The sequence below is a fragment of the Lynx rufus genome, unplaced genomic scaffold, assembly GCF_022079265.1.
Source record: "Lynx rufus isolate CCGP_SWC_20201006 ecotype Redwood Valley unplaced genomic scaffold, mLynRuf1.p SCAF_4, whole genome shotgun sequence".
Taxonomy (NCBI): domain Eukaryota; kingdom Metazoa; phylum Chordata; class Mammalia; order Carnivora; family Felidae; genus Lynx; species Lynx rufus.
Window position 1 is genome coordinate 8,435,596 of NW_025814856.1, and position 22,364 is coordinate 8,457,959.

Sequence of the window (22,364 nt, forward strand, 5' to 3'; positions counted from 1 at the left end):
CCCCACCCGCCCCCAACTCACAACTCTGTTGAGTCCAGAAGCTCAGAATCGGGCGTTGGGCTTTGCCGGGTGCTTCAGATCAATGGTAATTATTTAATTTTTTCCAGTTTTATTTTTGTAAACAGAAATCAATTATTATTTAAACTTCAAACAAGCAAACAAGCAAAAAAAAAAAAAACCAAAAAAAAAAAAAAACCAAAAAGCGAGAGCCCAGCCCTCTGTCACCTGAGTGGGAAAGAGGGTGAAGGGGTCAGTGGGGAAGGGGCTGCAGGACGCCCCACGAGGCTTTTAACCCTAATGTGGCCGAGGCAACCACCTTATTTGTGCTAACAAGAAGTGTTTTGTTCCTTATTACCGTGATTAACATTAGTATCGGTGTCGGTAACAAAGCTGAAATCACATATTTAGGATTTAGATCTGATTAAAAAAAAAAATGCTGGGGTGGATGTTCCAATTGGAGCAGGAGAAAAGGGAATGAAAACAGCGTGGGGAGGGGACAGCCAAATCCGGTTCCTCGCTGGCTCCTGGATGTCATGTTCTCTCTTTTTGGGGGTGGCCAAAAACCGACCGGTGTCGGGACACGAGGCGGCCCCCGCGCGCCTCGTCTGTGCGTCCCCGGGAGTCCGTGCAGACCCGGACGCCGCGCCACCGGGAGTTTGCGGCTGCGATAGACCATGGAGATGTCATGGGCGCGACAGAGCCTGGCGGGGATACCAGCAGCGTGTGTGTGTGGACGGCAACGTTGTCTGTGCGCGCGTGTGTGTGAGTGAGTGAGGGAGAGAGAGAGAGAGAGAGAGAGAGAGAGAGAATAGGTGTGTGCTCAGGCTCTGGGTGCCTCTGTCTGGCTGCTGAGGCTGAGATGGGAGCGAGCGGCTGGCTCGGCTGGTGGTGGCTCCAGACCACACTTTCGTAGAACAATCACGAGAGAAAATTGTCGTGGGAGGGGGGGAGGAGGAGGAGGAGGCGGCGGCGATTTTTTTTTCGTGTGCCCCCCTTCTAACGCTTCTTTTCTCCTTTTCTCTTTCCCCCTCACCCCGTCTTCCCCTCCTCCCGTCCTCCCTCGCCCCGCATGCTCCCGGCTTGCCGCCTGCAGGATGAGTTCCACCCGTTCATCGAGGCGCTGCTGCCTCACGTCCGCGCCTTCTCCTACACCTGGTTCAACCTGCAGGCGCGGAAGCGCAAGTACTTCAAGAAGCACGAGAAGCGGATGTCGAAGGACGAGGAGCGGGCGGTGAAGGACGAGCTGCTGGGCGAGAAGCCCGAGATCAAGCAGAAGTGGGCATCCCGGCTGCTGGCCAAGCTGCGCAAAGACATCCGGCCCGAGTTCCGAGAGGACTTTGTGCTGACCATCACGGGCAAGAAGCCCCCCTGCTGCGTGCTTTCCAACCCCGACCAGAAGGGCAAAATCCGGCGGATTGACTGCCTGCGCCAGGCCGACAAGGTGTGGCGGCTGGACCTGGTCATGGTGATTTTGTTTAAGGGGATCCCCCTGGAAAGTACTGATGGGGAGCGGCTCTACAAGTCGCCCCAGTGCTCGAACCCCGGCCTCTGCGTCCAGCCACATCACATTGGAGTCACAATCAAAGAACTGGATCTTTATCTGGCTTACTTTGTCCACACTCCAGGTAGGTCACTTCCAACCCCCCTCCCCCCCCCCCATTTTATTTCCCTCGCTGGCATTTGTTTTGTGTACGGTTCCTCTTCTTTCCGAGGGATGCAGGCAGTAGGCCTCACGAGTGCGCCTGTCCTGCCCAGGGCTGCCGCGTGTCTGATGTTCCCTGTTGCCTTCTTCCGTTTCCCTCCACGCTCTCCATGCTCCCTCTTTTGCTCCCTTGCCACGTTACCTGCGGGGTTGTCGGCCGTCTCCGCCTTTGGAGGACTCATCTTACCCCAGAGGCGCTGCAGGTCTCAGGACTGGGGCCAGGCTGCCCCAGAATTATCCACCAGGGTGAGAGTTGGCGATGAACACTACTGCACACAGACAAAAATCACTCGTTGCTCAGATTTAAAATGAGTCAGAAGAGGCACCGGGAGCCAGGTGCTGGCTTGCCTGCGGCTTCCCCGCAAGTCCTGGGGAAAAGCGGGATTTGGCACAAGCCGGGTGGGCAGCGGTTCGGTGGAGAGAGGGGCGTGTAAAAGCCCGGGTTATGAGCCAGAATGAATAGAAAAGAGGAGACAAGGCAGAGGTGGGCAGATTCTGGGGCCCAGATGCCCAGTCCGGAGCCGGAGCCGGGGCCGTTTGGGCTGGGATTGTTGAGATTTGACTGTCGGAGAGTAGGAAAGTCATTTGACTTCACAGAGAGTGAAAAGGCGCATGAGATTCCTTCCGCTCTCCCCTCCGAGGCGTGCCGGCTGAAGTGGGGAGACCCCAGGATGGATGCCCGAGGCCCCCACCCCTCTGCTGGGAAGCCGGAGAGGCAGTCCCCAGCACAGGCATGTCGGGGAGTGGCGTAGTTGCAGCAGTGGTCTGAAAGGAACAAACAATCCAAAAACTCTGTAAATTTCCCTTTTCCTTTTGTGTTCCAAGCAGTTCCACTTCTCCGCTTTGCTTTTCCAGTTTTGCCCAGCATTTTGGGTCGGGGTGGTTCAGTTCTCTTCCTCCGTTCCTTCCCCCCACCCTTTCCCTTTTTATAATTTCTTTCCGCTTTTGTTTTCTTACAAATTGAAACAGAGATGGCTGGTTAATTTTTAGCCTCCACTCAGCTACGCCCAATTTACTGCCGCCTTTGAAACCTAAACGGGCGGCACTCTGTGATTAAGCAAGGCAGAAGTGTGTTTACATTATGCCCAACCAACTTGTAATGAGAGGGCTACCAAACCTTTTTCTGTGTGTGTGTGTGTGTGTGTGTGTGTGTGTGTTTTCCCTTTCCACTATTCCGGTATTTTTTCTCCCTTGTTTCCCTTCTTTCTGTCTTTATGCAAATGTAACAGAATGTGGCTTAACTTCAACTCTAGTGAGTGTTCTTTCCCGCAAGTGTGTGTGTGTGTGTTTGTGTGTGTGTGTGTGTGTGTGTGTCTTCCTTCCTGTTCATTCATAAAAAAGAAAAGCAACTCACTTTTCTGCTGTGGTCACTCCCTTGCCTGTTTGGGAAGTTGGGAGGAGTCGTATGACTTAATCCAGAAATGAAATTTTGGGGAACTTTTAGCATTGCGTCGGGAAAGTAACTTCCACTAGGATTAGCACTGAGGGTTTCTATGTTGGCGAACTCTGGGGATGAAAAGGTGGTATTTGAGGCCTCTCTCCTTACTCACACTCTCTCTCATTCTGAGAGGTGGCTTTGATAGTTTGTTGGAGGCAGTGGACATCCCCCTCCCACCGCCCCCACAGCCATTCCTCCCTCCGTGGATCTTTCTAGGCTTGCACTTGGCCCGGTGTGACTATCGTGACCCCTCATGAAGAATGACCAACTGCCAGTCCTCTCCTCTGTTCGCCCTTTTTCTTTCTGGAAATGAGACTGAAGAAACAAAATTTAAAGTTATCCTCTCATTCTCTGTCTCTACAGCAAGTCGGAGTGGGGAGGGTGTGTGCCTGGTAGTGCTGAAGGGAGCTTGGGGGAGGCTTGGAGCCTTGAGTTTGTGTCTGTCAGATAGATCCTCTGCAAGGGCATTCTGTACCTTCTGATTTTAGAACTAGGGCCGCTGAGATGGAAATCAATACTCACCTCTCTCTGGCTTCCTCCTACCCTGCTCTCTAGCTAGATCCCTGTAGCCAAGCTGTTTCCCTGGACTCTTTTATTTTAGGCCAAATTCTTTTTTTTTTTTAATTTTTTTAACATTTATTTATTTTTGAGACAGAGAGAGAGAGAGAGAGAGAGAGAGCATGAACAGGGGAGGGTCAGAGAAAGAGGGAGACACAGAATCTGAAACAGGCTCCAGGCTCTGAGCTGTCAGCACAGAGCCCGATGCGGGGCTCGAACCCACGGACTGCGAGAGCATGACCTGAGCCGAAGTCGGCCGCTTAACCGACTGAGCCACCCAGGCGCCCCTATTTTAGGCCAAATTCTTGACGGCTGCCAGCATGAGGCTAAGGTAGGATGAAGTGTGCGTGAGGAAGGAGACCGTTTCTGGCCAGCCTCCTGGCTCCTGGACTAACCAGGCAGGTGTCTGTCGTGAGAAAGGAGGCATCCCCGCCCGCCCCCCAGCTATAATGAGATCATTTGCCCAGGAATATGAGTGAATTCATTGCCCCATCGAATGCGGCCGGGGCCATTTCTGTCCCGGCTGAGGTCCAGTTCCTTGATAAAAGCTGAGTGGAGAACTGGGGATATTTCAAAAGAATTCGTCTATACTCTAGCTCCCTGGACTCCAGATAGTTTCGACGAAGGTAGGATTTCTTGCTGGAATTGCTTTAATTCACATGTGCCTTACTGAAGGAGTAGGGGTGAATCGGTGCAGCATGGGCCTTGGGTAGATGGTCTCAAGATAGTGAGGTGCAGCCACAGCCTTTTTCTCCCCAAGCCACCCCAGTTGGCTAGAAAACGTCTTCTTCTGGCCGAGCCCCCAAACAGCATGGATCTGACAGCACAGCCTTCTCCTGCCCATGCTCCCCCCCCCCCGCCACCCCACCCCTGGACATGCTCAGCAGGGTGCCCCTTGCTCCTTCCTCCTGGTATAAACCAGGAGTAGGGGCTAGGGTGGCAAGGTCTCAGATGAGAGTTGCTTTGGATTCTTAAAGTACGTTTCTTCCCCGAAGACTGGGTTGAAGGACGCAGTCTGGGCCGAGCAGGCGGTGCCGGGTTTGGTGACAAGTGAACTTGACACGGTGGTAAGCATGGGGACGTTGCTTTACCTCCAAGTGCCACATCATCCGTGGCCCTCTTGTGTTTTTGTTTTGCCCCACTTGAAGCTTCGAGAGGTGGCATGGCTGGGGAGGAAATAAAGGACGTGTGTGCGTGCGCGCGTGTGCGTGCGTGTGTGTGTGTGTGTGTGTGTGTGTGATGTCGGGAGCTCCACTCCCAGAGCGTGGGGTCCAAAAGACCGCCCAGGGTGTGTTACGGCCTCTTGAGCGTGGCCTTCCTGCTGGGAAGGAATCTTGCCATGCGTTTGTCCCATTCGGGAGGGGAGGTTGAGGCAGAGTGGGGTCAGAGAACCCGGCCATGGGGAGTAGTGGTGCGTTCCTGGTGATGTCCTTCCATCCAAAGAGGTTGCCCGAAGGCAGGTGGTTGGAGATATAGGGGAGCGTGGGTCTAGGAGGCCTCTGCTTGTGTGTGAGGAAGGATGGCTGAGCTGGTCCAGAAGTGCTGCTGGGCTATCTCCAGAGCTGCTTCTGCAGGGCTCTGAAGGTGATCTGGGATCTTCGGACCTGCCCTAACCTAGGCTTCGGTCCTAGAAAATGGAAAAATCTGGGGCGCCCGTCTGACTCAGCCTGTAGAGCATGTGACTCTTGATCTTGGGGTTGTGAATTTGAGCCCACAACGAGTGTAGAGGTTCCTTAAAAGTTAAAAAAGAGTCTGAAAGTAATGAAAAGCTTCACCGAATGGAAATGTCAGCTTCTCCCTGTCGGATTCCTCTGACAGGCCCCAGTGGAAGCCCGTGAAGTCCAGATACTCGGGTGGTGATTCTTTTCTTTATCTCGGCTGGGTCACGATGGAGAAATTCACATGTAGAAGGAGCCCCCATCACCAATGCTGGTAGTTGCTGACTGACTTACGGTCAGGTTCCACTCACTCATCCATACCCCCCACTGCCCACCCACGCTGGGTTGTTTAGAAGCAAACCCAGGCATTGTAGCTTTTCATCTGTAAATATATCTGTGCGTGTCTCTAAAGATGAGGAGTCTTGAAGAACGCAACCACACTATCACTATTCCTAAAAGTAATCAACCGTTTCTTCAGCCTGGTCAGGCTAGTCAGCGTTCACATTTCCCTAATCATCTCCCAGTTTTGTTTGTCTGGGTCAGGATCAGGATCAGAATCAGAATCAGGTGCACACAGGGGCGCCTTGCTGGCTCCGCTGGTGGAGCATGGGGCTCTTGATCTCCAGGTCGTGAGTTCAAGCCCCATGCTGGGCGTAGAGCTTACTTAAAAGAAAAAAAAGAAAGGAAGGAAGGAAGGAAGAAAATCAGGTGCACGCATTGCGACGGGTCGATATGTCTTTCAGACTCACGATCTCTAGGCGGTCCTCCTCCACCTTGGTTTCTTTTCTGCCAGTTTTTGGGTTGTTGCTGTTGAAGGAAGTGGGTCATTTGCCCTGTAGGGTTTCTCCATCTGGGCTCTGCAGACTGTGCTCCCCTGGGTTGTTTGTGCAACACTCTGAAAGGAGATTCTGCCTCCCTCCTCGCCTCCGGGTCCTGGGACGGCCGGACCTTACCCGTCACAGGAAATGGATTGGCACCTAAGGATTTGTCTAAGTGAACTTTTTCAAGTGCACAGTCACCCTTCTCAGGTGTAAGAGTTCCCTGGTTTTGCTCTCTGCTTCAGACCTCGGGGCTTTGCAGTGAGTGCTGGTTTTCAGGTCCGAGGGAGGACTCTTCCTCTGGGCCCTTCCATGGTGGTACAGGGCATCGTTCGGCCATGTTAGCCCTGCCAAGATACAGGCGATGCCAGCGATGCCCCTAAGCCTTTGCTGGACCCTCGGCCCATCTGGTGGCTCTGGTGGCAGTGCATGGGAGAGACCACAGGAGCGCCAGCCGCCTTCCTGGGGGACTGGCCCCTAGCGCGGCCTCTGGGCCACCTCATCCACTGCCTCTTTCTTCAAGGCCCAGAAATGCCACTGGTCTGCGTCGTTGAGGCAGCACCATCTGGTACCAGGGCTGGCGTAGACTGCAGGGCCCAGGAACCAGATTCGTAAGACTCGCGAGAGGCGCGGATCATCTTTTAACCCAACGTAAGGTCCCCTTTAGAACGTCCTGGAGGAGGTGTCACTGTTGTTCAAAGGTCAGCTTTGGCCACTGTAAAATTCTTCCGTTCGTCCAACCCAGAGAATGGTTAGAGGGTTGCAGCTAGCCTGTAAAGACACCAGCACATAGCAGGCAGGTGACGGATCACCGCTGCTGGCTGTCCTTGCTGTTGTTAGGATCTCATGAGCCCAAGGCTGCCTCCCTGTCGCCTTTACCTGTCAGTCTCACTTCTGTCAGGGGACAACTCAGGTGAGCGCTGAGTTTTCTGTGACACGGCAGCCTCTCGGATGCTGAAGCCTGCTCTCATGGTTCCTTTCCACCCTTCTCCCCAGGAAGCTGTCCTCTCTCCAGGCCAAACGTTGCCAGTCCCTCACGCCTCCCGCAGTGGATGCAGCTCCTCGAGCCCTTGCCATTTTGGTCACCACTTCCTGGAGGCCCTCTTAAACTGGAGCATTTGGTATGGAACACAGCAACTCCAGGCGCGATCAGGTCCCGTGGTCGCTGCGGGATTTGCAGGGCCTTCCGGCTACGTAATGTGTGGGGCCCGGTGCAAAACGAAAAGTGCGGGGCTCCTGGTTCAGAGTGATGAGGGATTGCGACGGGACGACAGTGAGAGCGTTAAGACCAAGCACGGGGTGCGTGTGACTGTCCAGGTTGCATACCTGTGAAGCCGGCCCGGGCCGCCTGTGCTCTGTTAATGTGACATGGGATGCCTTGCTTGGTGGGGTGGAAGGGTGACGGGGCTCAGGCTAGCCTCAAGAAGGGGATGTGACCCCCAAGAGGAGAGGAGAAATGCCCAGTCAGGCGAGCTGTTGCCTACAGGCCTGGGACAGTCCTTTGGCTTGGTCTCCTTCTAGGACTCCCCTGACCATCTGCTCGTGTCACCTTTGTCCATAGCCTGTCTGCTCAACCAGTCGGGTCCACGCTGGTTGCGATGCACAGGGGTTCTCGGTGGAGTGCTCACTCTGCTGGCTGAGTTGGAAGCTATAGCTCAAGGGAAAAAAAGAATCACCCTCGTCTGAGCTTGAACCAGCGCTGTGGGCTGTGAACAAGCCAGAGGGGACCTGGACGCCCTGAGCATGGGGACCAGCTGTGCTCCACCACCCACCCAGAGGAAACGGGGCCGCTCTGCAGCAGGAGGGCCGGGGTCCAGACGCGCGGAAGGACTTCCTGAGGATTCGGTTTACTTCTTGGCATTGCTGGAGGGTGGTCGAATTTCCTTTCTTCACGAAACACGCGCTGGGTGAACCTACTGTGAGCGAGGCCGTTCTAAGAATGAGAGACTCCCGCATTCGGCTGGCAGGGTTTGGGTGAGGGCCTCGTAGTGACTTCTAGAAGATGCGGTCCCGTGGGCGTTGAGTGTGCAGTGATCCGTGCGGGGAGGGAGGGAAGACCCGTTGGGGCTTCACCAGGGGCCGTGAAGAGGGAGGCAGGGCCCATCTCTGCCGCTTTCTAGTGCTGCAGAGACCGGGGGTGCCGAGGAAGGGTTGGCCAGAGGGCCGTGCCATGGTCCCCCTCTGTTCTGGTGTCCGCAGCAGCTGTGTGGAGAGGACACAGCTGAGCATCCCCTTTTCTGCCCAAGGGAGAGGGTGGCTCCCTCCCCACCCCTTTTTCTCTTTGCCCCATCAGTCCCACCCCCCACCCCTGTCTCAGGAGCTGCCACGCTTCAGTTATCTTATCCTTCAGTGTCCGATTCAGAAGTCCTTTCAAAGGCCCCAGCCGTGTCAGCGCGGTGCTCGCACAAAAGGCCTCTTTGATTTCTTGTTTGTTTTCATTTGCCAGTGGAGGGGGAGGGGGCTGGAGAGAAAGAGCCTCTGGGTTTTAAAATTTTTATTTGGGTTGCTTCATTCTCAGAGGGGTCGGGTCCCTGGAACTCCTTTCTGAGTTGGGGGCTCGAGGGGATGGGCGGTCTTCTGGGCTGACGCAGGAAGTGGGGGCTGCCCCCACCAAGCAAGAGGGGGAAGCGTGGGGGCTCAGGATGGAGTCGTTGGTTCACCTCGGGCCTGTGCTAGGCCAGAGGGTCGGAAGGGGCAGGTCAGAACCTACTGCTTGGGTAGGGAAAGGTCCGACGTGCCGGGGACCGAAGTACATTCCCCTGGTAGCCACGTCCCCTGTAGAGGCCTTTGTCACAGCTGTAGGATTGGAGTGGTCCTGAACCTTGACTTTGCCGTTTTCCCTCTATCGTCCCAGATTCTGCTGTTTCCCTCTCGGTTGGATGGGAAGGGAGCGGGGGCCCTTCTAGCATGCGGACTCCTTGGACATCCTTTACATACAGACTGGCCTCCCCACTGTCTGTCAGGGCGTGAAGTAGAGGGGTGACCGGTCTACCCAGCAGCCTGGTGTCCTGTGGGGCGAGGCCTGGGACAAGCCCCTGTCTTCGCAGGCTTGCTCTCTCACCTCCCCCCCCCCCGGCCCTCCCCTTACCTCTTGCCTCTCTCCGTGATGGTTTGTGAGACCGCTGCGGCGCGGGTGCCCCTCCCAGGGCACAAGGCCCATGGCTCGCGGAGGACTTTGAGGACAGGGGGCTGAGGCCGAAAGGAGCCAGAGGGCCTCCCTCGCCAGCAGTCTGGGACCAGAGGCACCCAGACCGATGCCCGTCGGGGTGCCTACTTCAAGCACACGTGGGTGCGTCCCAACATACAGTAAGAAGAGGGGCGGCCCATGGGTTGTCATGCCTGTGTGGAGGCCCGACTGCCGCGGCTCAGAAGGGAGCGCCGAGAGTGAGTGTTGGGCAGGTGGTCACGGGCGTCAGCAACAGGGAAGAGTGCCCACTGGGTGAGGGGGCTCCGCAGGGCCTGGTTGGCAGACGGGAGGAGGAGGCTGGGGGGCTGAGAGATAGATAAATATAGCTGATGGCATTTCTGATGATAGGTTTTTCTTGGCACCAAGGGCACCGTGGAAAACAGCACGACAAACGCCGGCCCCGCAGGCCGCCGTCGCCATTTTAAGCATGTTTGAGCCGAGGGGTGGCTGGCGTTAGAAGAGGGTCCCAGCAGGCGGAGGGGCTGCGGCAGGGAGGTCTGGCTGGACTCTGCCTCGCCCCCCCCCCGCCCCCGGGTGCCTGTGTTTTTGCCTCTGTCCGGATGGCTATCTCATAACTGATTTTCTGGTCCTCTGGGGAGTACAAAAATATTTTGGGGTTGCTAACTGAAGGGGTACCCATTCGTTCAGGCTCCCGACAACTTCTTGTTCCCCGTCGATGCAGGGAGGGGGGGGGCACACCCCTGCTCTCCATCCCCTTCTTTAATTCCATTTTTTCCACCGAAGGCCCCGTGTGGCTAAGGCATCGTGCCGAGTCCTGTCTGTGTGTTAACCACCCAAATTCTCACACCGATTCCGAGTTTGAATCTGTGCTCCTGGCTGCGTGTGTGTGTGTTTGTGCTCAGGTGACACACAGCGGGGGGGATCGGTGCAGTGGGGGATCAGTGGATCAGACCCGGGGGGGGGAGGCCTGGGAGTCTTCCTGGAAGATAACCTGTTTGAACCCCATCTTGAAAGGACAGTGAGGAATTAGCTCGTTTTCGTCAGCCGGCTGAGCCTTTTCAGCCGCCCGAAGCTGATCCCCTTTCTCACAATGGTGGAGTGATAGAGGCAGGGCAGGTATTATTATCCCCACTGTACAGAGAAGGGAACCCAAGTACAGAGATGTCACGGCACTGAGGTCACAGGACGAGTTTCCAGCAGAAGGACCCCAAGATCCAGGTCATGGAGCACCTCAGCTGCCACCTGTGGGCCTTGCTACTCCTCGAACTTCACGGGGATTGCTGGCCTTGGCAGAGTCTCAGAGGAGAAAGCTGTGCGGGTCCCCACGGTCTCCGTTGCTCTCTAGGAGCTGAGCCGGTGAGGCTGGAGCCCAGCCTGTGGCTCAGCTCAAGGGCTCCCCCAGCTGCTGAGCACGTGGGGTGGAGACAGTGATCGGGCACCTGGCCTGTCCTTGACACTGGCCTCCCCACCAGCTGGCCCCCTGCCTCTGACCCAAGAGGCAGCATGATACGGGTTGGGCCCACTGGATGCCTCCACCCTGCTGTGGCCAGCCCGGCTTCCTGGCACCTCTCCCCGGAGTGTGGGGAAGGGCAGGTAGAGTGGGCAGGAAGTCCAGGCCTGGGGCCAGGCCGCTCGGCTGGATCTTGGGATCCCTGATCCTTGCTGTGTCACGCCCTTTTCCTGGGAGTCTGCTTGGAACTGAAGTTTGAAATAAGAAAAATGAATGCAGTTGTCCCAATTAACCAGATGATGGCTGGAAGTTTTGCAGTAATCTGCCCTACGTTGTCTTTTATGCTCCTTCACATAAACTCTCACGCTCACCCCTTTCTTAAAGTTTGAAAACTTTGGATCTGCGTGCGTAAAAACTCTCCCAGCACGTGGAGGGGTTGGGTTATAGGAGAGGCTAGCCCATGCTAGAGATTTTCCTGTTTCCGTGGCTGGTAAGAGAGGGACATAACCTCTTAACCACTGATAACAGCTCCTGTAGAGCAGAGTTTTCCAACCACGGCTCTCTCGGCCCTGGGGCCAGATCATTCTGTGTTGTGGAGACCGTCCGGTGCATTGCGGGGTGGTTAACAACATCTCTGGCCTCGACCTGCTAGATGTCAGTTGCGACGCTCCACCCCGGGTGTGACAACTGAGATACCTCAGGACATTTCCATGGGGAGAGAATTGCCCCAGCTGAGAGCCTCTGGCGTAGAAGAAACAGAGGGATTCAGGCAGAACATTGCCCGCCTTCACCTCTTGCCTCTCCCCTCAGTCGCATGGCAACAGAACCTCTGAGCCCTGGCTGTTCCCCTGTATGTCCTGTGCCATTTTCCCTTTCTGGGCAGCAGGACCCTGGGCTGAAGCCATCTGGGGGCTCCTCTTCCTCCTGGGAATCATGAGCCCATCTGAGAGTCTCCTACCGAATATCCCTCCTCATATCTCGCGTCATGGTCTCTCCACGTGCTGAGGCCACTGATCTGGGGACTAGAAGAGGGGGTCTGCTCTCCAGCTGACCCAGGCCTATGTGGCGAGCCAGCGGCTCCGTCAGGCCCATCCCAGACCCCAGAGAGCAGCAGACATTTGTTTCTGCAGCGTGGGATGCAGAGACCAGAAGTGTCGCCTGAGCCTCAGCACTACTCTTTTTAAATGATGTATTTGATTTTTTTTTATTACAGTAGTAAAACACGCTCTTTCTAAAAAATTCAAACAATAGAGAAATGAGAGAGACAGACAAGCTCCCCAAATAACCCTCCTGAGCCAGAGAGAAACTCACTTCTCAGGTCTGTGTAAGTTCTTCTCGTTTCTTTTCATTAATTCCTGTATCAAATAACTTTTAAATATGGAGATATCTATTTTAAGAGCAGATGGTATGTTTGGGCTAATTGAACCGGGTCCAGGGAGTGCCACTGTGGTCTTAACTTTTCCCATTCCCTGCCCGTTCCAGCAATGTGTCCCCCATCACCCCAGGTGCAGAGCCGGTGTCTGTCCTCTTTGACCCCTCCCCCGCCAGGTGACAGTTTCTGCTTATCCTTCCGGGAGCATGATGACCAGCAGGATGTACGTTGGTATCTGAGCAGCCACCGATGGTGGCAGTCAGGGCCTGCCCCCCCGCCCCGCCAAAGGCTCAGCCACCATGGGGGTTGGGGTGTGGCAGGGGCACTGAGGGAAGGAGGGGCGGATGAGAAGTGGCCTGCTTGGCTGTGCCCCGCTTGGCCCCGGCCTCTCCTCTCTGGAGCCAGCTTCCCAGCTCCTTCCTAGAGGGCCAGAGTGATCCTCTGTGTGGGGTAGACTCTTCAAGTAGCCTGGCATCCTAGAGGCTTTTCTAGACCCTCCAGTCTCCTTCCAGGGTTGGTGGTGGCTGCTGCCTTTTTCCTTTCTTAAAGGAAAGGGGGTGAAATGTCCCTCAGCCTTCCAGGATATATCCCATCAGAATTCTTCGTGTTGGGCTTAAAGATATGGCAGAGAGGAGAGTGTCCTCTCCAGGCCAGGGGCAGGGACAAGGCTGGAAGGAATCTGGAGAGAGCTTTGCGGCTGGGTCAGCCGGTCTAGGGGAAGCTGCAGATGACAGCCGGGAGTAGGGTGACACCTGGTGACTCTTCTGGACTGGGCAGAGTGTGCAGAGAGATCAGGAGATCCCCGGAGTGCAGGAGTGCAGCCTTTGAGGAGTGTGTCCTTATTATATCCCCATTAGCGCATAATTATTATATAATGGGTGTTATTGCATAATGGCAGTTATATAACACGTGGCCCAGAATACGGGGTGTGTGTGTGTGTGTGTGTGTGTGTGTGTGTTGTGTGTGTGTGTGTGTGTAATAAGTGTATATTCTCTGGCTATAAATAGCTGCCAGCCCTGCACTGAATCTGTGGTCACACCAGAGGCACCTTATAAATACCCAGCAGTGGGCTATAAATTTCTGAGTGGTGACGTAGGCAGACATGATACCTAGTTAGGAGGTGGTGGGAGGGACTTTCAGCCCCACCCGGCCACATGACATCATTGTTTCCATAGTAATAAGAACGCTCCCTGGGGGACCAAGCAAAGAGAGGCCTTTAAAGGGAGGAGGCAAATGGATAGGAAGCTGGGTGGGGGTGCGTTGCCTGGGGCTGACCAGGGTGGGATCCCCTGGGCAGAGGGCTGCCGGAGTAAGACAGGCCATCTCCCCGCAGGTATAGGAAACGCCGGGGCAGGAAACTCCATTTTCTTTCGTCTCTTCTTCAGAGGGTTTCAGGGCGCCTCCTTGTGTGGCTGGTTGTGCTGACTCTGCTGCCTGTTAGCGAGAGAGAGAGCCGGGGGAGCCACATGGTCTCTCCATCCTTCCCTCTCCCAGGTGACCTCTTCGTGGCTCTGGGGCCACTCGCCGAAGGGGAGTTGAACAGGGGCAAACCAGGGCTCTGCACCCCAGTCATATCCTCCACGGGGCGGGACTGCTTCCCCTACCAGAGGTTTTAGGCCAATTTTGGCCTTAGTAATATAAGAAATATGTGAACAATTTGGAGCGCATCTCAGCGAGCCTTGTGGAAGTCATGGCACTGGGAGATGGCGCCCGGGAAGAAAGAGGAGACACGGAAAGTGTTTGGCCCCAGAAGAAGCTAGGGGGTGGGATGCAATCTATTTATGTGTCTGAGACGTCGTAGTTGCGTACTGGGTGGCGAAGAGCTACTCTTCGAGTTCCTGAGGGTAGAGGAAGAGATCCGTTTGCTGGCAGGTGGTGGCATTGAGGTTAGCTGGGAGGAAGGAAGGATGAGTGACCAACTTGTCACAGTATGACCGGTAGTTTTCTGATTTCAGCACTAAAGGTCCCTTGTCCCAGGAAATCCTTTTGTCCCTTGCAAACCAGGACGGCTGGTCATCCTAGAACAATGGTTTTCAACCAGGGGTGAGTTTGCCCTCCAGGGATCCTTTGGCAATGTCCGTGGACACTTTGGGTTGTCACAGCCAGGGGAGGATGATGTTGGCATCTAGTGAGTCGAGGCCAGGGCACAGGGTAGTCGATAGTCCCTCAACAAGGAATCGTCTGGCTCCAAACGTCACTAGTGGTGAGACGGAGAAGCCCTGTGTTGCGGGGGGTGTGTTAAGCAGAGCTTCTGGGTCTCCTCAAGACCTCCCTTGCCTAGCAGAGAGCCCCTTACTTACCCCGCCTCCTCCCTGCATTTCTTGCAGCTCTATTTTTTTGTGCTTTGATTGGTTATGTGCAGGGTTCTGGGGCCCGGAGACTTTTTTCTAGGGAATCCTGGGGCTTCTGAGAGGGTCCTTCCCCCTCTCAAAGCTCAGAGGCTTTTGCAGCTAAGACCGTGCTGAGCACGAGGCCTGCTAGGCAGCGTGGCACTGGTGTGGATCTTTTGCTTGTTACTAAAAAATAATAAAAATGGAAAAGCCATTAAATAGCCATCCCTGCTTGCCTACCAAAGAGTTCCCGAGAGGCAAAACCTGCCTGCTTCCCTCGCCTTTCAGGCAAGCTCTTCCCGTGTAGGCCTGAGCAGGCCACCGTGGCTGCCGGCCCTAGGGGTCCCCTGAGTGTGCCAGTCCCAGGGCAAGAGCTTGTTTCCCCAAAAGCCCACTCCCAGACCCGGCAACGGGGGCAGGACTCTGCCACTCAAATGGGACCCTTTGCAAATGGGACAGATGAGGAAGCTCTGAATCCTATTCTAGCATGTGGGGTTCACAGAAATCTGGCTTACCTGATGTCATTGGTGGCAGATTGAACATTTTGCCTTCATGCGTGAAATGTAATCACGAGAGTATGTAGCACTTTCTCTCTCACCTGTGTTTCGTGCCTGTTTCGTTTACTGCCCGGCTGTGGCCTGCCTGGCGCCCTCTGGCCCTGATCACATGCATAGTGTGGCCAATTAGGTCATTGTTTCTGCCGGGAGGGGGCCCACGGACGATGGCCAATATGGTGGTTCCGTGGTCTCGTCTGCACCGGGTAGCTGGCCAGAGCAGGAGGATCAGCTGGGCTGCAGGCTGCCCCTTATGTGTGTTGAGCTCAACTTTTGAGTTTGGACTTGGGATCGAGATAGCTAATGAGCACGGGCTGGGGAGGCAGGGCCCACAAGGCTGTAAGCAAGGCCCTGCCTGCTGCGCCACGGGGAACTCTGTGGGGAGCGGTGCTGGCTCCAAGCACAAAGGCCGCTGCTCCACGGAGGAGTAATCTTCAGGGTATTGCCAGCCCGAGAATATGGCCAAATGAGAGGCCCCTGCCCCGAGGATGGGCCAGATTTCTCTCACTTCTTTATGGTATTGTGGTTTATGAAGCGGGCCCGGCACACGGATCTCTGGGCACAGTTTCAAATACAAACATTTCTTTTAAATTAAACAACACATGCAGTCTCTCTGTCTCTCTGTCTCTGTCTCTGTCTCTGTCTCTCTCTCTCTCTCTCTCACACACACACACACGCACGCACGCACGCACGCACGCACGCGCACACACACCCGGTCTGTTCACGCCATGCTGCTGCCCAGGAGTATTCGGCCACGTGGGTCAGTAACTGAGGATGATGATTCTGAAGCCACCATTTAATATTAGATTTTGTAACTCAGAGATTCATTAATATAATTACTCAGATGCCAGCCTGGCTTGGCAAGGTCTCTTGAATTGTGTTCCTCTCCGACAAAGCGCTCTGGCTGCAGGGATGCCCCTGGTGTGCCAGAGCCCCACTCACTGGTTCGCGGACTGTGGGCAGAGGCATGTGTTGGCCTCCTTGGCACACCCTCTCTGGGAGAGGCTGGGCGATCCCATGGTGGCAAGTCCTGCCTTGATGTGTCTCATTAGGAGACAGGCACCTCTGGAGAGTCTGCCGGCAGAAGTGAACAGTCAGCTGGGCGAGGCCCCATTTGGATGCAAGGTTGACCCGGGCTCGGCGGGTGGCCGGGTAATTTTGCTCCCCTGGGACACTTTGCGCTCATTTCGTAGGTTTTTCTCGTAGGCTAGAATCTTGGAACTAGGACTGTGTTGTATCTGCCTTTGCATCGGTCCCTTGCCCAGTGTGTAGCTTTGTACAATCCCCAAACCCATTTTGAATATTGAATTCCCTTCAGATGGGAAGTAGCCGACTGCCTATCCTTGAGATGACACAAAGGCACCGAATGGCATACAAATCAGAGAAGGGGCTGATGAAGGAAGGGACTGAAGGCAGGGGAGAGTGGCCGGTGTGCTAAGCAGCCATCACGCGGGGAGAATTCTGACAGATGAGGAGTGGTAGAAGCTTCTGGAAGGACAGCGGCAGGCAAGTGAGAAGCTGTGGGTTAGTGGGTTGACAGGGGTTCGGTTTCTCAAAAAATGTATATGTTTTTTTTGCTTTATGGCCATTGACATACCAAGAAGATAGGGAAAGAGCAGCTCTCTTCCTGGCCCCCTCCTTCCCCTGGCCCTTTGTTAGAGGGGCCCCTCTGGGTGGGCCACCGGCCCCGGTTCGGCCGGCCCGCGCTCTCTGGCCCGCGCTCTCTGGCCTTCCCTCTGTCTCTCTGGTTGGCCCTGCGGGACCAGAAGGGGCGACCCCCCTCCTGGCCTTGCGGCAAGCACATGGTCCCCTGAGCCCGTGGCCTCTGCAGAGGCAGCCTGCGGGGCTGCCGAGCTCACCCGTGACAGGATCTCCTCCCGCGTCAGATCCTCTCCCCCCCCCTGCTAACCTCGTAGATGCCCTGCAGCGTAGGCTGGGAGGCTGCGGGCCCGGAGCATCCGCTCCCGCTGGCGTGGAGCTCAGGCATCCGAAGTGTTTGCCTTTTGCTCTCCCCTCGCCCCCCCTCCTCTTGCTTCAGAAGCCCTGGCCTCCAGGCCCCTGTGTGGAGGCAGACTCGTGGCTGCTGTTCCAGCCCTGTCTTCGGGAAGACCCCTCTGGCCTTGGCCTCCCCGGCCGAAGATGACCGCCGTCCCCCAGCTGGTACCTGTGCTCCCGGCTCTGGTGGCTGGATTTGGTTCTTAACAATAAATTATTAAAGGAATGTGAACAGTCTCTCGCACAGTGGCACACGCACAGTCACCTTTCTGGGCCAATCCCAACGTCTCTTCCGCCGCTGCTGCCCCTTTGCTGGCCTCAGACCTCAGAGTGGGTCCCGTTCGTTTTCGAGGTAATTCCCAGCTCTTCCCTCTCCGCCTGAAGACTCTCCAGCCAGCTGCTTCCTCCTTTCCCTGAGCCTCTTTCCTCAGGCCCCACGCGCCTGCCCGATACATTCTAGGAGGCCCCTTTCCCCTCCAGAGTCCCCCTTGTCTAGTTAGAGGAGTGGCCCCCTGCCCGGTCTCGGGGGTGGGGCAGGTGGGAGTACGGCGTGCTGCGGGGTGGCAGCGGTTTGGGGGTGTCACGCTCCTCCTTGCTCTGTGTCGTTTGGCCTGGTGTCCACGTGAGCATGAAAGTTTCATGTGAACACCGACGGACCCGCAGTGCTGTGGTTTCCCTTTGCCTCGTTATGTTCTTCGATGTGGGGGGCGGTCACCTACATACAGTCTCTCATCCATCCGCTGCTTTAAAAAAAAGATATTTTCCCGATTCTAAGACTCGTGCACATTCATCATAAAAACACCACATAAGCACAAAGTCTAGAGGGGTCAACAATTATCAACATTCTGGGGCGCCTGGGTGGCTCGGTCGGTCAAGCGTCCGCCTTCGGCTCAGGTCACGATCTCGCGGGTCGTGGGTCCGAGCCCCGCGTCGGGCTCTGTGCTGACGGCTCAGAGCCTGGAGCCTGCTTCCGATTTTGTGTCTCCCTCCCTCTCTGCCCCTCCCCAACTAGCACTCTGTCTGTCTCCGTCTCTCAAAAAATAAAATAATTTTAATTTTTTTAATCGTTTTTATCACCATTCTGCCACTTAAATAGCCACTGGTAAGCTTTTGTTGTATTTTTTGTACCTATTTGTGCACATGTTTTATTTTTAAAAAATTCTCGAGTTTATGATACTAACACTTTTGGGTGCTACTTTTACAATTTTAACACCTCTGTGTATTCGGCCGTATCACAATTTTTCAAAAACGAATTTTTGGTGGTTTAGCGTCTTTTCTTAGCTGCATTTCCCCTCACTTTCAACATTTCTAATGAATTCTATCCTCTTTTCATTTTGGAAATGAGAAATTACCTTTTATTATTAATGTAAGAGGTGCTTGGGTTTTTAAAAATTATTTATTTTGAGAGAGAGAGAGAGAGAGAGAGAGAGCGAGCAGGTGTGTGCAGGGGAGGGGCAGAGAAAGGGAGAGACAGAATTCTAAGCAGGCTCTGCGCTGTCAGTGCAGAGCCCGATGTGGGGCTCGAACTCATGAACTGTAAAATCATGACCTGAGCCAAGATCAAGAGTTGGATGCTGGGGTGCCTGGGTGGCTCAGTCAGTTAAGCGTCCGACTTCGGCTCAGGTCATGATCTCACGGTTCATGAGTTCGGGCCCTGCATCAGGCTCTGTGCTCACAGCTCGGAGCCTGGAGCCTGCTTCAGATTTTGTCTCCCTCTCTCTCTCTGCCCCTCCCCTGCTCATGCTCTGCCTGCCCCCCCCCCCTCAAAAATAAATAAAAACAGGGGCGCCTGGGTGGCTCAGTCGGTTAAGCGTCGGACTTCAGCTCAGGTCACGATCTCGCGGTCCGTGGGTTCGAGCCCCGCGTCGGGCTCTGGGCTGACGGCTCAGAGCCTGGAGCCTGCTTCAGATTGTGTGTCTCCCTCTCTCTGCCCCTCCCCCGTTCATGCTCTGTCTCTCTCTGTCTCAAAAATAAATAAATGTTAAAAAAAAATTAAAAAAATAATAAAAACATAATTTTTTTTTTTTTAAAGAACCAGATGCTTAACCGACTGAGCCACCCAGGTGCCCTATTATTGGTGCTTGTTTAAAAAAAAAATACAGGGGCGCCTGGTTGCCTCAGTCAGAAGAGCATGTGACTTTTGATGTTGGGGTCGTGGGTTCAAGCCCCGCGTGGGGTGTACAGATAACTTAAAAAAATACAAACATGCTTTTTAAACTGCTGCGTGAGACTTGAGCGGGCCAGAGTTGATGTAATCCCTCATCGGTGGAAGCCTTTACGGGGTACATCCTGCTGGGGTGGACATCCTGGTGTGGCAAACTTTGCAGCTCCGTGTGTGAACTTCAGACAAGACTTCCTAGCAGTTGAATTACCAGGCAAGGGGTACAGACTCTTCTTCGTGTGGATTGTTACATTGCTGTCTGGCAGTTTGGTTCCCACAGACGACACGTGAGGACTTTGTTCATGCCACCCAGAGCCCCAGAAAGACACCACCATCGTTTACACACATGACACGCCCATCCTGTATATGTTACATGAGGGTGTCTTTTTTTTTTTTAATTGATACACTCCACCCCATAGTGTGGGGCTCGAACTCACAACCCCAAGATCAAGAGTCGTGTCCTCTACCGTGTCCGGGTGCCCCCAGGATGCGCTTTGTATGAGCCCACCCTCCCGTCCCTGTCATAGACGTCTGTCTGTTGCGTCGGCTCACGTGTCCCCAGGAGACATGGCGCTGTCATCCGCTGTAAGAGCTAATCTTGGACATCACCCCTGGACACCTCTGGGTTAGCACTGCTGGCAGGGGAGAGGTCCTCGGGGCCCTGGCATGGCAGTGTCCGTTCCCTCGGGCCGGGAGCTGGCAGGGGAGCCCCGGGACCGCCTGGCAGTGAGCAGGTGCTGGACACAGCATCTGAAAGGCAGCAGCCCCCCAGCGCCACGGCGGAGGCGCGGGCCCACGGTGGCCACCGGCAAGCGCCTCGAGAGCTCCCGAGGAAGCAGCTGCTGCTGACCCCCGAGGCCAGCCCGGCCGTCTGCCGCCAGCACCCTGGGCCTGCCTGGGGAGGTGCATTCCTCCTGTGCCTGGAGGGGAGGCTAAGGGAGGGCGAATCCCTCACTCTGGGCCGTGGACGCTGTCTTCGCTAACACACACACACAGAGATGCCCCAGAGATGGCATCCCCCAGGGCCACACAGCCCCCGTGCCCTACCCCGGAGCCAGGACTGTCTCCTCTCCCAGGTGTCTAGGCACGCGTGCGTGAGCTGCTCTCCTCAGGCTCCGTCCCCACCGGCACCTGCCCCGTGCCCCTGCCTCTGCGTGTGCACACGCGGGTGTTCGTTCGCCTTGAACCCGGGCCTTGTGTCACTCTCTCCCTCTCTGGCCCGTTGAGGCTGCAGGGTCTCAGACCCCTGGCGACTCTCGTCCCCCACCCTTCTGCTCGGTGCGCCGTCTCGCCCGGAACTGGACCGTCCCCAGGCAGGGCGAGGTCGGAGCCTCCTCGTGACCCCTGCGGCCCAGCGGGAGGCCTGTGAGGTGCAGCGGCGGAGGGAGCCGCGGACAGGGAGGCCTTTCTTCCCTCCTCGCCGCAGCAGCTGTGGTGTGGCATCCCTGTCTCCAGGGCCCGTGGCCACGCCACCGCGGGTGGCACGCGTGTTTATGAAACTTAGTCCGTTCTTTTCCTCCGCGAGGGTTCGGCAAGTGTTACCCTGTGAGTGCCTGTGCGGTGCTTGTGTGTCTGAGTGTCAGAAGGTGGGCGTCTGTGTGTGAGTGTGGGCTGGAGGGTGTGCGTAAATGTCAGCGCGAATCACACCCTGGGGACGTAAGAGGCCACTTGGAGGGTCACCCGGTTCGCCCTGTGCTTGCTCCCATGAGGACGCAGAAGCCCAAGGAGAGTGCGGTTACCTGCCCCTCCCACCCCCGCCACCCAGTGAGTGGCACCCAGGTCACCCAGGGGCACAGCCGGAGGACTCCAGGCCCTGAGCCCCTTTGGCCTGGAGCGAGCGTCCACGGAGGCAAGCGTGTGCACTTGCCACAAAGTGTCAGGCCCTGCCCTGCCTGCTCGGCGCCTGAGCAGCTCCTTTCTGGGGCTCTTTGTGAACCTGCCTCGCTATTAATCTACCTGTTAGTAAAAGAGATTACAATTGCCATAATTACAGGGCGCTATGGCTCCACCGTCAGGAGCAGGGCTGAGTGAGAGGCGAGGGGTGGGGGGAGTCCAGCCCCACAGGAAGCTGCTATTAAAAGCCCCATGTTTTGATATGGCACAGGGACAACAGCCCTTCCCGGGGCGGGGGGGGGGGGCTCAGGGGGAGGGGGTGGGCTGGGTTCCCACTGTGGGCTCTGGCATGACACAGGAGGTCAACGGGGCTAAGGACGGGGAGGGCAGGACGAGGGCCCCTGGCCACTCTGACCTCACGGGCCCCATGCTGAAGGAACAAGCCTTTGCAGGCCGAGAATGGAGGAGACATGGTGGCACTTGTCAGGATGGGACAGTGGCTCTTTCTGAAGGGGCTCCGCAGCCACCAGCCCCCCACTGGTTTGTGTGGACACGCAGGAGCACCTGGTGTGTGCCAGCCCAGAGTTGTGTGTGACATGCTCCTAGAAAAGGACCTGGGTGATCATAAGGTTCTCAGCGTGTGTGTGTGTGTGTGTGTGTGTGTGTGTGTGTGTGTGTGTGTGAAAAAGAGAGAGAGAGAGAGAGAGAAAGAAAGGGAGAGATTCTATCCCCAGGGGACTTCGGGCAATGTCTGGGGACATTTTTGGTTGTCACTACTGGTGACAGTGGGCTGAGGCCAGGGATGCTACCAACTGTCCTACAGTGGACAGTATAGCCCCCCACAGCAGAGAATGATCCTTCCCCAACGTCACAGGTGTCACGGTGGGGAACCCTCAACACAGCAGAGGAAAGGAATGGCAGCGGGCAAGTCAGACTAGAGGAAGGCCCTGAGGACTTCCTGGAGACCTGAGCAAGTCTGTCCCTGGTGGCAGCCCAGGCCAGCAACCCAGTGTCCTGACCCCATGTCGGGGGACCACAGGCTATGGGCGTTCCTAGCCATTTCCCTCCCTTTTCTGGCAGCAAGAGCTAGACCCAGATTGGGGTTCTCACCCTTTCGCGCTGCCCCCGGCCCACGTCCTCATCGCCCACTGAGGCATCTGGAAGGGAGGGGCTCAGATATTCGCCCTCAGTTGGAGCCTCCCAGGCCCCTCCGGGTGGGAAGGGCTTGCGCCCTCCTGCTGCCATCCTGCGAGGACACCAGCCACACCCTGGCTTCTCCGGAATGCACATCTGGCCCGGCTTCTGCTCTGAGGCATGGAGCAGAGCAGGGCAGCGGCCTCACCAGTG

General features: G+C 55.9%; 1 protein-coding gene across 2 annotated transcripts in view; it reads left to right on the top strand.

Annotated features, from left to right (window-relative positions):
- Positions 1–1,069: 1,069 nt before the first annotated feature.
- The window catches only part of NFIX (nuclear factor I X), a 67,560-nt gene continuing 46,265 nt past the window's right edge, over positions 1,070–22,364 (top strand). For both annotated transcript variants that reach the window (XM_047097596.1, XM_047097597.1), the window contains exon 1: positions 1,070–1,625. In XM_047097596.1, the coding sequence (XP_046953552.1) occupies positions 1,070–1,625 (556 nt within the window). The remainder of the gene's footprint in view (positions 1,626–22,364) is intronic.